Raw genomic sequence first — 14,858 nt, 5'->3', positions numbered from 1 at the left:
CATGAACATCCCGCCGTCAAAACTGTATAACATGACTTCGCCATGGCCATTTTCAGTTTGGGAAATTGATGTGATCGGGGCTGTCACTCCGAAGGGATCGAATGGGCATGAGTTCATTCTGGTCGCGATAGATTACTTTACAAAGTGGGTCGAGGCCCAATCATATGCCGTGTTGAAGGCGTCGCACGTTGCAAAGTTTATCAGAAACAACATCATCTGTCGCTACGGGGTCTCAAACGAGATTATTTCGGATAATGGTTCCCACTTTAAGAAGGAAGTAATTGACTTGTTGGAGAAATATAACGTGGCTTTTCATAAGTCATCCACGTACCGGCCACAAACCAACGGAGCAGTTGAGGCCGCCAACAAGAACATCAAGTATATACTGCGGAAGATGGTGGAAACCTACCGAGATTGGCCAGATAAGTTGCCGGTTGCTCTGTGGGGCTACAGGACTTCAATTAGAACTTCTACCGGAGCGACTCCGTATTCATTGGTTTATGGGATGGAGGCCGTTCTACCTATCGAAATTGAGGTTCCGTCATTACGAGTATTGGCTGAGTGTCAAATAGCCGAAGCAGATTGGCAGCAGAGCAGGTTTGAGGAACTCATGCTCTTTGATGAGAGAAGACTGAAAACACTGTACCATGTTCAAAGTTATCAGCGCAGAATTGCCCGGGCTTTCAACAAGAAAGTTAAGCCCAGGAATCTAAAGGAAGGAGATTTGGTGCTCAAGGACAACCGAGCTCCCATCCACGACCCAAGGGGCAAGTTCAGACCTAATTGGACTGGTCCCTATATCATCAAAGCTATCTGGTTAGGTGGAGCTGTGGTTCTGATGGACCTAGATGGCCTGGAATTTTTCCAATCGATCAACATGGACAAGTTGAAGAAATATTACCCTTGAGAGGCTCGCTAGGCCGAAAACCCGAAAGGGCGACCTTGTCAAAAGTTAGAGCATAAAAAAATTGGAAAATATAAAAACTGAGCTCGCAAGGTTGAAAACCCGCAAAGGGCGACCTTGGCAAAAGATAGAGTGTAAAAGGAGAGTGAAAATACTCGAGTGAACCTAAGCTTGAACTACGTAAGGCTTGATTCCCATCCTTGGGATACGTAGGCAACCCTTTTTCCCGATCAACTTTGTCCATTTGATCATCTCGGTCATCTTTGTCTATTCAGCATTCAAGGGTTCGGTTATGATCTCCGATGCAGTGCTCCTCAGACTAGGGGCAACTTTCCAGTTGCAGAGATCCGGGATTGTGCATCTCGATGACAGATCTCAGGCGTGTCCAATTCTGATCCACATCGAAAATGATTTTGGGAAGTTTTAATAAAAGCTGACTTTGTTCAAAATAATCTTTTTATAATTTTGACCATTTTGGACCAAAGCGGAAAATTTTTAGTACCACAACCTTCAATTTCATTGATTTCAAAACAGAGTTCTCCTGCCCTTGCATACAATCGAAGTTGCTTTTTATTACATTCATAAAGAAAACTTGAAAGTACTAATAAAGCAATAAATCTGGGGGCAGAGTCAAGTCAGGTGCTCCTGCGCCCCCTCCCAGAGCTGGTCGAAGCCTCTGATGCCAAGATGGGCCCGACCTGTGCCTCCTCATTAAGCCAATCCAAGCACTCATCAGACAAAGTGCAACTGAAAGTGGGAGCGGGGGCCAGGAGTTCTCTCGTCCTCCATGCGGTGGCCTGCCAAGCAAGCTGTGCGCCTCGGGCGGGGAATGTAGCAGGATACTCTATCCCCTCTGGCGGGCAGGTCTGATCATGGCCAAATTGACGTCGAATCCAGAATGGGAAGTAGAATACACAGTGAGTAAGACCAATCAATTGAATCCCAGACTGCCGGGGCATATTGTAACTCATTGCCGGAAGACTCAGCCAAGGGCACCGCCAAGCGATACGGTCTGCGGACAAGCGGCACATCCAAGCGAACCACCATCCTTCATCCAGGGCATTGACTAGACGGTGCCGGAAGAAGTAGCCGCGAGCTGAATACGCTGGGCAAGAGTCCACAACCTGCAGTTTGTCCATCAACCATACCTGGAGAGGGATGAAAAATAAGAGAATAAAGAATAGAGAGATGTACGAGGAGAGAAAAGTGAGAATAGGGTTTTGTAAGAAAAGACCGAGCTTAAGAGCCGAGTGATGTGAGCAATACAAATGTGAGATTGGGTGGGAAACATTACCTGCAGTAATAGTGGACTCCCTACTAATCTGGTCGTCTCATGACGATAAAAGGCGTCTAAGCCCATCAACGTCTCAGCTAGAGTCATGGCAATACAGCTTTTGCCCTCCTTCAAGCCTTGGGCGACCTCGGTCAGCCGGACGCTAGACCCTCCAGAGCCTGAGACAAATAGAAAATGAGATAGCATGCACAAACAGAGGGCGTGTCGCCGAAAGCCTTGCCAGTGATGGTTGTTGCGATCACCAGCGTCAGAAAATCGATCGGTCAAACTCGGAATGTCCAGCACCCCGTCACAAATCAGAGACCGAGCGTCACGCATACTGAGTCCACACATTCGTCCTAAGGATTGGGCATGGCCAAAATTAAGTTGGGGCAGGAGCTCCTCGTCGCGCTCGGACTCCATTAAGGCTCGGAAATCTTCAAAGGTAGGACATATCTCTTGCCCAGCGAAGCTAAAGACATGCGTCACCGGATTCCAAAACCTTGTCGCGACATGAAGAAACGGGAGGTGCAATGGGGTACGACCCAGAGTGAATAGTGCATTTATGCTGAAACGCCGAAAATTCAACTTTTCCGAGCCATCCAAGCTAGCAATCCAAGCTGTGAGATTTTGAGCAAGAAACTCTTCCATTAGAGCAAATCAGTGTAGAATTGAGAAAAACTACGAAGCTGGGGTCTTTTGTAGGAGATAAGGTTGGGTGGAGGACAGGTGTCAACATCCTGGTGATTCCCTCATTAACAGCCGGCCGGCCAAATATTATGCCGACCGACCATTATCTTTTGCCGACCGAACAATTTTATGGCCGATGGCCATTCCTTGCGGCCGATGGCCTCTACCCCTGACCGATGGGCTTCCTCCTGGTTCCCTGAGCTGTTTATGCTTGGGATTGTGGAACTCCACCACCTCCGATCCCTCCCCCGGTGATCGATTCTTGCAGAGTCACACCTGTCTGCTTATCAAGTCATTGAACATTTGCTTATCGAGTGGTATTTCACTCTCTTTGAGTTTTTGATTTGTTTATCGAGTTGTACCCACACTTGTTTGGTTATATCATGTCTTTGTTTTGCTTATTGAGTTGTAAGTCGGTTCACTACCTGATTACTACGATGCAAATATTCAGTGTTCAAAATAGGTCCAATTTCGTTCACATTGTGGTGTGGTACCTTGCGATGCGATGCATAGAACATTTACAAATGCAACATCTTTTGAACAAAATGGTTGTTTCATTCCCGTCACGCGTTTTGCAAAATATGAAATTTTGAGAAAGAACTAAAACCTACCCGAGGCAGTGCAATGTGCTTAAACTACCAGTAAAAAGGAAAGTAAAGCATAGAATGGCAGGAAAGTAAAGCATAGAATGGCAGGGTAGCAAAGTGTCGGAATTGATACCAATAAAACTCCCCTTGCGGTCAACGCACCTTCCGCACCTTTGTTCGGGTTAACTACACGGTTTGGCACCTTCATCACTTGAGACAATGCGGGAAGGCACACTTTTGAAACAAGAACCTTCGAGTTGACCTCAGGCCACAACTTCTGCGAGCAATGCTCGATACGTACGAGGAACGTCCCGTCCCGTATCCTTTTCATGCCTTGTGAATTCCACAAAATTGTTTCAATTATGCTGCGTTACAGCACTTTACATTCCAGCATCGTGAATAACATGTCTTACTTACATGTGTACATTCAACTCTTCTCAATTCACTACTTGCGTAGACCGTATGTATTGCTTGCGTAGACCGCATATTTGTTCAATTCACTACTTGCGTAGACCGCATGTACTACCTGCATAGACCGCATGCTTGTTCAATTTCATTACCTGCGTAGACCGCATGTTTTCCTTGCATAGACCGCATGTTTTGCTTGCGTAGACCGCATGTTTATTCAAATTTCACTACCTGCGTAAACCGCATGTTTTGATTGCGTGGACCGCATGATTATTCAAATTTCATTACTGGCGTAGACCGCATATTTTGATTGCGTAGACCGCATGTTTGTTTAATTACACTACCTGCGTAGACCGCATGTTTGTTCAATTCATTACTTGCGTAGACCGCATGTTTTGCTTGCGTAGACCGCATGTTTGTTCAAATTCATTACTTGCGTAGACTGCATGTTTTGCTTGCGTAGACCGCATATTTGTTCAATTCATTACTTGCGTAGACCGCATGTTTTGCCTGCGTAGACCGCATGTTTGTAATCAATTTCATTACTTGCGTAGACCGCATGATTTCCCTGCGTAGACCGCATGTTTTGATTGCGTAAGACCGCATGATTTCCCTGCGTAGACCGCATGTTTTACTTGCGTAGACCGCATGTTTGTTCAATTTCATTGCTTGCGTAGACCGCATGTTTTGCTTGCGTAGACCGCATATTTGTAATCAATTTCACTACTTGCGTAGACCGCACGTTCTACTTGCGTAGACCGCATTCTTACGTTCAATTTCATTACTTGCGTAGACCGTATGCTCATGATCAATTTTGGTGCCTGCGTAGACCGCATGCTCCACTTACATGTCTATACCTTCACAGCATCATTATGCTTCCCATTTGCTTTGCGTTGTTACACATTTCGAGTACACTATTATGCATATTGCTAACGATAATTGCACCTGTTAAGTTTGTTTTCTTTACAGGCACGATATTGTATGTACGGTTCATTTGAGGTTGGTGCAACCAGACGAGCCGCACATGTATTGTATCCTCCGAGTGAGACGTATCGAGAATTACATAATTCTCTTACATCCTTTCTGCATTGTAGTGTAGTTTGGTGTATGCTAGCTTAAAAGTGTTGCATGTATGCTTCGTTATAGCTTTCTTTGCATGATCATAAGTTATGTTCGGCTTTGTGCATTGTCTTGCATTTTGCCCCTGCCCTCGGGTGCATATCTTCCTTGTCTTGCATGTTTGTCTAAGTCTTCGGCCTTGTCAAAAATGGGTCGTCTCTGGGCTTTGACATTTACTCCCATCATTGTTATGACTTTCGAGTTCTATCAAAGAGGGGCAACTGTAGACACCCCATTTTTGACCGTCCTCAAGACTTGGACGTCACCGTTTGTGTCACGACCCCAAACCGCCCCTAGTAGTTTGGTGCCGTGATGGCCAGTAATCCGTAATTACCGAAGGCCAACTTTTCAAAAACTTAACACAATCAGAGTATAATAATCGAGGCTAACAAATGCGGAAGCAATAATTCAAAATACAAGTGGTCCATAAGAGCTGTGCATAGATCAAATGAAATGTCAAACATTTCCAATTAACTTTACAAGCTGAATACAACAAAGCAAGACATGTGTTACATCTTGATCAAAAGGCTTCTTGAGCCGACATATACGAAATACAATAAAATACAAGTCAAGAAGCATGATTTTCAAGATTTGCTGACATGCAATGAAGGGCATCGCCGACGTAAATACAAAAGCAAAGCTGACAAGCACGAATCCAAAACAAGCTTCCCAAAACAATCTAGGCGTCGCCGCCGTCCTGCTCATCACCTACATATATATAGAGGGGTGAGTACAAACACTCAGTGAATGGTACTAATAATAAAGGTTTGCATGAATATAGCCGAAGTCCTTAAAACAAAATACATCGAACTTTATCAAGACATGGGGTGAACCGTATTCATCAATCAAGTGTTACAACATCGGTGAAGCAAGGGATGAACCGTATTCATCAATCAAGTATTACAATATCAGCGAAGCAAGGGATGAACCGTATTCATCAATCAAGTATCACAACATCGGCGAAGCAAGGGATGAACTGTATTCATCAATCAAGTATTACAACATCGGCGAAGCAAGGGATGAACCGTATTCATCAATCAAGTATCACAACATCGGCGAAGCAAGGGATGAACCGTACTCATCAATCAAGTATCACAAGTCTCAAGGGTTACTTAGGCCCGTAGCCCGATTTAACAAGGACCGTATCCTTTTACACTTGGTACTGCGAAAGTTTAGAGTCCTTCAGTACAAGGGACTTGTGTTACTTAGGCCCGTAGCCCGATTTAACAAGGACCGTATCCTTTTCAAAGATGGCATCAAACAAGAATTATACTTGTCATATCAAAACAAGAGCTATTCATTCATGCTTAACAAAACACTTTTGTCAAAACAAAGCAAGCAAGATTTATCAAAAACAAGTATAACATAGCTTTATCAATAATACCACTCACCTAGTTCTTCAGGTGTAGACTCAAAGCAAAGATCAAGGTCCTACAATCACATGGCAAGTCACATTCTCAAAACGAGCTATACCCATATACGAATGGTCTCGGCATTCTTAACAGATCCAAGTCAATAACAAAGCAAAACATGCTGGGAGTTTAAACACTACTCCCGTCTCAGGAAAACAAACTGGGTACCAACCAGGACTATGCCGAGGTCCCGTTAAACAAAGTCGGGAAAAACCTGGGTTTCCCTTTGAAGCACAAGAAGAACATGATGAACATGATCGAGAGAAAGATGAATGTGAGCTCAAAACTTGTTATAAAAATCTAAGATTTCATGCCACGAGTTCAAAACATGGATCTGGGTACTCACGCAAGAAGGTCATGCAAGAACAAACACAAAAACATGGTTTTCGTTCCAAACTTTCGGATCAAAATGAGACTTTCTTCAAGAACATATGAAAAACCATTTTCTCTTTCCAAAACCAACTTCAAATCGATGCATGGCATGCAAAACAGATTCGATCATGCAATGCAGCTAGATGATCAATAACAATAATCAAAGGAGATCAAGATTCTAACCTCAAAACTCGAATCCAACTGTTCAAACCACGAAGATCAAGCTTGGAGGACTAACTCTCACTCAAGAACTTCTCTAGAGCTTCTCTCTCTAAAAACAAAGATTTGAGACCAAAATGATTTGTTTCTAGGTCTGTCGGCTGCCTTAACAATCAGCTCGGACACGTGGCGCTATCGGGTTGGTTCAGCTCAAAAAGGTGATTGATTGATAAGACAAGTCTCTGACAAAGCGTATGCAGCAAGCTCGGTACAACACATCGGCAATGAACGACATCGGCTCGAATCAAGGATAAGGCAACAGGGTAACAAAACATCGGCTAGGGAGGACGACGCTTGACTAAGCTGTGCCGCACCTTGGCCGGGGTGTGCCACATCTCGGCCTAGGCCATACCTGCCCAAGGACAAGGTTCACTAAGTGCGAAACATCTCGGCAATAAAATGCCCGAGGTGAAGATGGGGGTCGACCAAGGTCTCAAAATAGTTCTAAGTACAAGGGTTCAAAGGCGAACTAAGCTCAAGAGGACCTCGGCCACACACACACCAAGCAAAGATCAAAATCATGCTAGCAACTTTAAGCAAATCAAGACAAGGCAAAACCTTCAAAAACAAAATAACAAGGCAGGTTCATGCAGGAATGTATGCAAGTATGACAAGAGTAAGGTGAGGGTTGTTACAGTTTGAACGTCCGATGATCATCTATGTTTGTGTTCGTTTGGAGTTCCCGGAGGCCTCGGCTACGCGCCTTGCCTCAGGATCTCCGAACTCGACTGCTTAGTGTCCGGTTTTGCACCAAACACTTGTGTTTTGCCTTGGAGGGGCAGGGAATGCCTTGTGAGGCACCCCCACACATCACCGGCCATGGCCAGAGGCCACCGGCTGGTGTTTTGTTGCCATCGGCAATGTATATTGCCGATCGGCATTCTTTATTGCCGGTCGGCACTCCATTTTGTCAAAATGGCAATTTTGAGCAGCCGACTACTGTTCATCTACTTTATGTAGATATTTTGTGCCAGCTGTGATAGCTGGCACCCACTCTGTTCCCCTCCATACACGTGTATGGAGGGATTTCCCCCTAAGCAAGCTTGTTTTGTAAGCTTTGCAAGGGGGACTTCTATAAGAGGAGAGGTCTTCTCCTTGTTCTAGGTTGGCAAGTTTGAAGGAAAAACCAGAGCTTATACATAGATATATCATCTCTCTCTATATTTCCCTACCTCTCCTCCCTTAGTGTGTGTTTGGTAACCCAAAAGTGCATTTTTGCCTTACTTTTGCACTAATACACACACCATTACACCTTGCTCCGAGATTGAGTCACTTTGAAGGTTGATTCTTGAGTTTTTGGACTGATTTTGATCAAAAGAAGAGGGCTGGACCAACTGTTCTTCAAAGGTTCTTCAAGGGTAATCACTTTGCTTTAGTTTCCCCAAACTTGCACTAGTTTTTTACCTATCTTGCTTGCTGATTTAAGTTTTGTGCATAACATAAAAAATCTTATATTTTCATGCTTAAGAACTTTCATTGAGGGTGTTTTGTGGTTTGAGTTCAAACTCACCCTCTTAGGCCTTATTTGGCCTTTTTGGTGCTTCCTTTGTGAGGCTTTGTTTGCATGTGTGTCTTGGTCTTCTCACCGCTGAAAACCAGTGGATTTTCAGTGGTGAGGAAGGTGGTTTGAAGTTTTGTATAGGGGAGGGACACCCCTCTCCCTTCATTGCCTCATTTCCTTGCTTTTGGCTTAAAGGCCAACATGCATGCTTGACTAATTTTGGCCCTATTTCAGAGTTTTTTTGGTGTCTCTAGGTCACATGTTATCTTTTTTTTGGGTCGGATTTGTGCCCTTTTGCATGCTTAACACACTTGCTTTACATTCCTCTATTTGGCCTAGAAATGCATCTTGTGTTTAGGTCATGATTCTTGCATGTATTAGTCTAATTTCATGAAGGTATTGGCATTACTTTACCATGTTTAAGACCTATTGGCCATCTGTTTTAGTCATGCTTGCCATGTTTGGTGTCCTCTCTTTGTGTTTTGGCTTGTAAGCCTTGAGTATGTTGGCCTCTAGCACGCGTAGCTTAGACCATCCTCATGATTTGGCATCATTTAGGACCGTATTTCAGTCCATAAATCATGTTTGTATGCTTGCATATGTGACCTCTTTCATGCTTTGAGGGTGTGCCCTTTTATGCCTAGAAATGAGTTTTGGTGCATGCATCTCATTGGAGCCACTTAAGCTGCCATATTAGTGAGTTTTGGAGTCCATTTATGCATGCTAAAATTCTATTTTTACTTGTCTAATTCATGCCATGAATGGTCATATTGGTGGAAGTAAAGTGCCCCCTTTTTGTGCCTTAGCCTTAGGTCCATTGGCTTGCACGTTGGCATGAGTGTTTGTCCATCATTTTGGGCACTTTTGGCCACTGTTTTGGGGTGGATTGAGGTCTGCCCCTTTAGGGTTTAAGTCCACCATTGCATGCTTGTCTCATGTTTGTTGAATGATTGCTTCATTTAGTGTTGTAACTTGATGATCCTATTGCTTAAATCGTCCATGTTGGCATTGCATTTGCATCTTGCATGCCTAGCATTGCATACTTGCCATAGTAGTTGCATGGCATTTGGCATGCCTTGCATCTTGATCTCATGTTGTATTTTTGAGTCATGTTTGCATAACATGCATTGCATTACTTGGTTTGGGGTGTCAAACCAAGTGTGAGGGTTAAGGAGCGTTCATACTATAAGTGATGCAACGTGTCTTAACTCTCGGTCACCGGGGCCTTTGACTTCGACATGATAGGGTCTCGGTCCTCATTTGTGTGTTGCATGCATTTTTACATCAAATGGCAAGCTTGATCTCTTGGGCTATCATGCACAATTGATGGCTCGAGAATCGAGGGCCATGCTTCCCTGAGTTCAATACATGATGGGGAACATGACCATGCTTACATGTGCCTGAAATCCCATGCCATATGATGTTTGTCCTCTGTTGCTGTCAAAACTGTCTTCTGCAAGAAGTTTCAGCCGACCGGCAGAATTCAGTGCCGACCAGCCATTGGTGAATGGTCGATAACTCCATCAGCAGCCGATGGAAATTATACATTGCCGGTGGGAATTTTCTCCAGCCGATGGTATTCTGTAGTGTGCAAGGAATCTGTCCCAGAACTTTCAAATTTTTCAGAGAAGCAAGGCAGTGAAAACAGAGGCAGTAATGGTATGGTACGGGCTTTCCAGACAAGACGGGTTCGAGCATGTATCATTCACGCATCCCGAGGAAGGGGCCGTGGCTACCTTTCTTTTTACATTCATTCTGTTAAGTAAATTAGAAATTCTGTAATAATTTATTTGTTTATTATTCGGACTGTAATATTTATTTGGACCCTCCAAGTGAGGGCAATTGTGTAATAAGCGTGCGTGAGTGTGCGTATGTCTTCCAACCCCACGTCTTTCTTCCCTTTTATTTACCTGCTTGTGATGGTAGACTAGGGCATAGTTAAAATTAGCATACCTTATGCGATACATGTGTGCATTCATGCATTTGTATTGCATGCACCGGGCTCGGCACATCATTCTAACTGCATTTGTATTTCAATTCCAAATTGAATACGTGTTAGTTGTAGCATTTCACATGTCATTGTAGATTAGCCGAGCCTATCTTAGTTGCATCTTGCATGTGTTGCATTAGCCATCTTAACATGAACGAGGATCATGCATATGATTATTAACTAGTTTTTGTTTTGGCTCGGAGTACCCGGTAAGCATTTATGCTTTAGCATACCGCATGCGTGTGAGTGTTGCCATAACAGCATGATTACCATGAGGCTAGCTGCTTATGTGATATAACTGCTTGAATGCCTTTGGATGGAGGTTAAATTACCCAAATTGGGATAACGCGTTAAAACTGTGAGTTTTAAGCCCACTAGATAGTGGCAAAACCATCTTTTCTAAAAGCCTACTCGAGGGTGGCAAAACCTGCATTTTAGCCTACTTGCAAGTAGCAAACCATTTTCAAAACAAGCATGAAATGTTTTGTTCCAATTTAGGCGATTTGGTCTATATTTGTTTGCTGTGCGCATAACATAGTAATTCTAGACTAATAACCGGATTAAGAACACATAACGTCTTCAAAATAGGATATCATGGTTAGTAGTGGCCGATCTTCGGATCGGGCGAGAGGGGGTGCTCATAGCTGACCTTCCTCAATCGTACCCAAGTTCCCGAGCTGAGGCAACTTTGGTGATGACGGACACGTGGCCTTTCGCACCGAGTCAGGGTTTCCTAAATTCTCCCATTTTAAAAAAATATTTAGGTGGCGACTCTGTATCTGGCAAAGCAGTCCATGTTTGGCACTTCTTTTCAAAAATCTGTTTCTCAAAACGATTTGCCGGATTTGGACTCTTTGGTTCAGATTAAGAACCGTGACACAAATTGAGTCCGAACTGTAGCGCCGGCCCCCACGCGGGCGCGTCTACACGCATCTGCAACTGTGTTGGCTTTACCAGGGTGGTAGTGAATCTGTAAATCACAGTCTTTAATCAGCTCTAACCAGCGCCGCTGCCGCATACTCAATTCTTTTTGAGTAAAAAGGTACTTGAGACTTTTGTGATCAGTATAAACTTCGCATGTAGTGCCATACAGATAATGTCGCCATATTTTTAAAGCAAAAACCACTGCTGCTAGCTCAAGATCGTGGGTGGGATAATTCTTTTCATGGGGTTTCAGCTGTCGAGAGGCATAAGCGATAACTCTTCCATTTTGCATAAGTATACAACCAAGCCCTTTATGCGAAGCATCACTATAGATTACAAACCCCTCAGTACCGGATGGTAAGGCCCGACCTGGCACTGTAGTCAACTTTATTTTCAATTCCTGGAAGGCAGATTCCCGCTTTTCTGACCATTCAAACGCAACTCCCTTTTGGGTCAATTGTGTAAGTGGCACAGCAATTTTGGAAAAATCTTGAACAAACCTCCTGTAATATCCGGCTAACCCCATAAAACTACGTACCTCAGTCACATTGGTAGGAGTTGGCCAATTCACAATCGCCTCAATTTTGTGTGTATCTATAGAGACTCCATCCTTTGTTATTACATGCCCCAGAAATGCCACCTCTTGTAGCCAGAATTCACATTTCTTCAGTTTAGCGTACAACTCCTTTTCTCGAAGTGTTTGTAGGATTAGGCGAAGATGGTCCTCATGGGCTTCGGCATTCTTCGAGTGAATGAGGATGTCATCAATAAATACTACCACGAACTCATCCAAATAGGTCTTGAAAATCTGGTTCATCAAATCCATAAATGCTGCTGGTGTGTTAGTAACTCTAAAGGGCATAACCAAAAATTCATAATGACCGAACCGGGTTCGAAAAGCTGTCTTCTCAACATCATCAGCTTTGACCTTCAATTGATGGTATCCAAACCGTAGATCAATTTTTGAGAAAACTTGTGCTCCTTGAAGCTGATCAAATAAATCATCGATTCGTGGCAATAGATACATATTCTTGATCGTTACTTTATTGAGTTCCTTGTAATCAATACAAAGTCGAAGTGTTTCATCCTTCTTTTTCACAAACAGAACTGGTGCACCCCAAGGAGACACACTCGGACAAATAAATCCCTTATTAAGCAAATCCTGCAACTGAATCTTTAATTCTTTCATTTCAACTGGTGACATCCTATACGGAGTCTTAGAAATAGGTTGAGTTCCCGGCGCCACTTCAATGGTAAACTCAATTTCACGGTCTATCAACTGCCCTGGTAATTCTTTTGGAAAAACATCCAGAAATTCACAAACAACGGGAATCATGTCAATAACCCCATTCATTACTTGCCGCTCCAAAACACTGCATAAATACCCCTGACACCCCTTCTGAATTAATTTACAAGCCTTTGCTGTAGAAATCAAATAAGGTGGAGAAGTCACTTCCTGTCCCTGAAAAATAGACTCTGCTTGTCCTAGAGGGTGGAAACTGATTTGCTTAGTCAAGCAGTTTATAGTTGCACCATAATCACTCAACCAATCCATTCCCAGAATAACATCGAAATAAGTCATGTCGAGAGGTAACAGATTAGCATACACTCAAATATCTCCAAGTTAGAGTTCACAAGCTAAGCATACAGAAGCACAAATCATAGAGTCTCCCAAAGGTGAAGAACACACAACATATAAGACAGTTTTTCTTCAGTTTTATCTAAAAGACAGCTTTTCTTCAGTTTTATCTAAATTAGGAGCAAATAGTTTTGACACAAAAGAGTGGGTGGAGCCAGAATCAAACAATACATGAACAGAATGACCGTGAACAACAAATGTACCTAACACCACTGTGGCCGCACTTTACACATCTCCCGGAACTAATGCGAACACCCTGCCTTGCCTTGCAGTGTCTTTCTTGTTAGTAGGTTTAGTAGCTGTCTTGGTGTTGGAAGTTGGTGTAGACCCCGCTGAACTGGTACCAGCCCTATTGGCATTTTGTTGATTCCTTTGAGGGCAATCCCTTATCAAATGACCTGTTTTGCCACATTGAAAACAGGCTCCAAACTTCCGGTAGCACGTTCCTCGATTCTTCTTTCCACATTCCAGACAAACAGGAATTGAATCCTGACTAGAAGTGGAAGTATTTGAAGTCCCTGAATTTTGTTTCTTGTTTGGTGGAGTAGTTGTCCCCTTTGACCATTGAGTATTCTGCCTCTTCCCTTTCCATTCAAAAATTCGGTTCTGAGTAGTGAGGTTTCCTTCTGCTATAACAGCCCTCTCTAACACATCGACATAAGTGGGTAACTTCAACATGTTGACCTTGTCCAGTATAGCGCTCCGTAATCCCCCTTCGAACTTACACGCCTTCTTGTAATCTGTATCCACCATATGAGGTGCAAACCGGGCCAGTTCTGCAAATTGAGCTTCATATTCGGCAACAGTTTTATTCCCTTGTCTGAGAGTTTCGAATTCTGTCACCTTCTTATCTTGCATACTTTTGGGGAAATACTTGTCATAAAACAGTTCTAGGAATCTATCCCATGTTAATCCTAGGTGTATGGTCCTTGTAAGCATCAACCATCTCCGTGCCTCGTCCTCAAGGGTGAAGGCAGCCAGTTGTACTTTTTGAGCTTCCGTGCAAGGAAAAACTTTGAATAACTTCTCTATTCCCAACACCCATGCTTCAGCTTTCATTGGTTCTATTCCTCCTTTGAATGATGGCGGTTTCATCTTTTTAAACTCCTTGGTAAGAGTAATAGTTCGGTCTTCAGCATGAAAATCTTATACTATGGGTGGAGGTACCGACGGTGGTGGCTGTTGCGGTTGTTGTTATTACTGTTGTTGTCGTAGGGTTTCCGCCATTTCCATAATCATCCTCTCCATCCTATCCAACCATGCAGAAGTGTCATCTTCTGGGTCTTCTACTCTTGTTCTCACCATATTCTACAACACATTCAATTACAATACATACAAGAATATACCATAAACATGAATCGTAATCGTTAGCGTTAGCAAAATGCATTTAACATTGCCATCGGTCTTTCATGTGCGTTCAGAATGCAATGCATGATGCCTAAGTCTTTTGTAGACATCCTAAGGCTCAATGGATTCGTGTGTGAGATGGCAACTTGTGCTCTGATGCCATTGTCATGCCGCACACTCACCCCTAAAAGTTTAGGCATGACCTATTCAGAAACGAACATTTAACCTGATATACATAACATACGGGGCCTAAACGGAAGCATTAAATATTATAAAATAACAGAAAACAACCTCCATTGAGCAATCACTACTATGCCAGGATCACAAACAACTTAACAAGAAATTAATATACAGAAACATACATCTGAGCATCGGTTATATACATACACATATACAGACTCAGCCCTATGATTGGAAGTATAACCAAAACATCGCAGGTTGAGAAAGTTATATACATTCATCCTTAAGTAGGA

At 43.2% G+C, this 14,858-nt stretch overlaps 1 protein-coding gene across 1 annotated transcript; it reads right to left on the bottom strand.

Annotated features, from left to right (window-relative positions):
• Positions 1–13,263: 13,263 nt before the first annotated feature.
• LOC114261934 (uncharacterized) lies at positions 13,264–14,097 on the bottom strand. Its single transcript, XM_028202260.2, has one exon. The coding sequence runs from the start codon at positions 14,095–14,097 to the stop codon at positions 13,264–13,266; it is 834 nt and encodes a 277-aa protein (XP_028058061.2).
• Positions 14,098–14,858: the final 761 nt, after the last annotated feature.

The sequence above is a fragment of the Camellia sinensis genome, chromosome 2 (assembly GCF_055761805.1).
Source record: "Camellia sinensis isolate YWXY chromosome 2, ASM5576180v1, whole genome shotgun sequence".
NCBI classification, from domain to species: Eukaryota; Viridiplantae; Streptophyta; class Magnoliopsida; order Ericales; family Theaceae; genus Camellia; species Camellia sinensis.
This window is presented reverse-complemented; position numbering and strand designations above follow the sequence as displayed.

Bases quoted from the DNA above. Each gene is read 5' to 3' on its own strand.
- LOC114261934 (XM_028202260.2), bottom strand. From the start codon at position 14,097: ATGAAAGCTGAAGCATGGGTGTTGGGAATAGAGAAGTTATTCAAAGTT.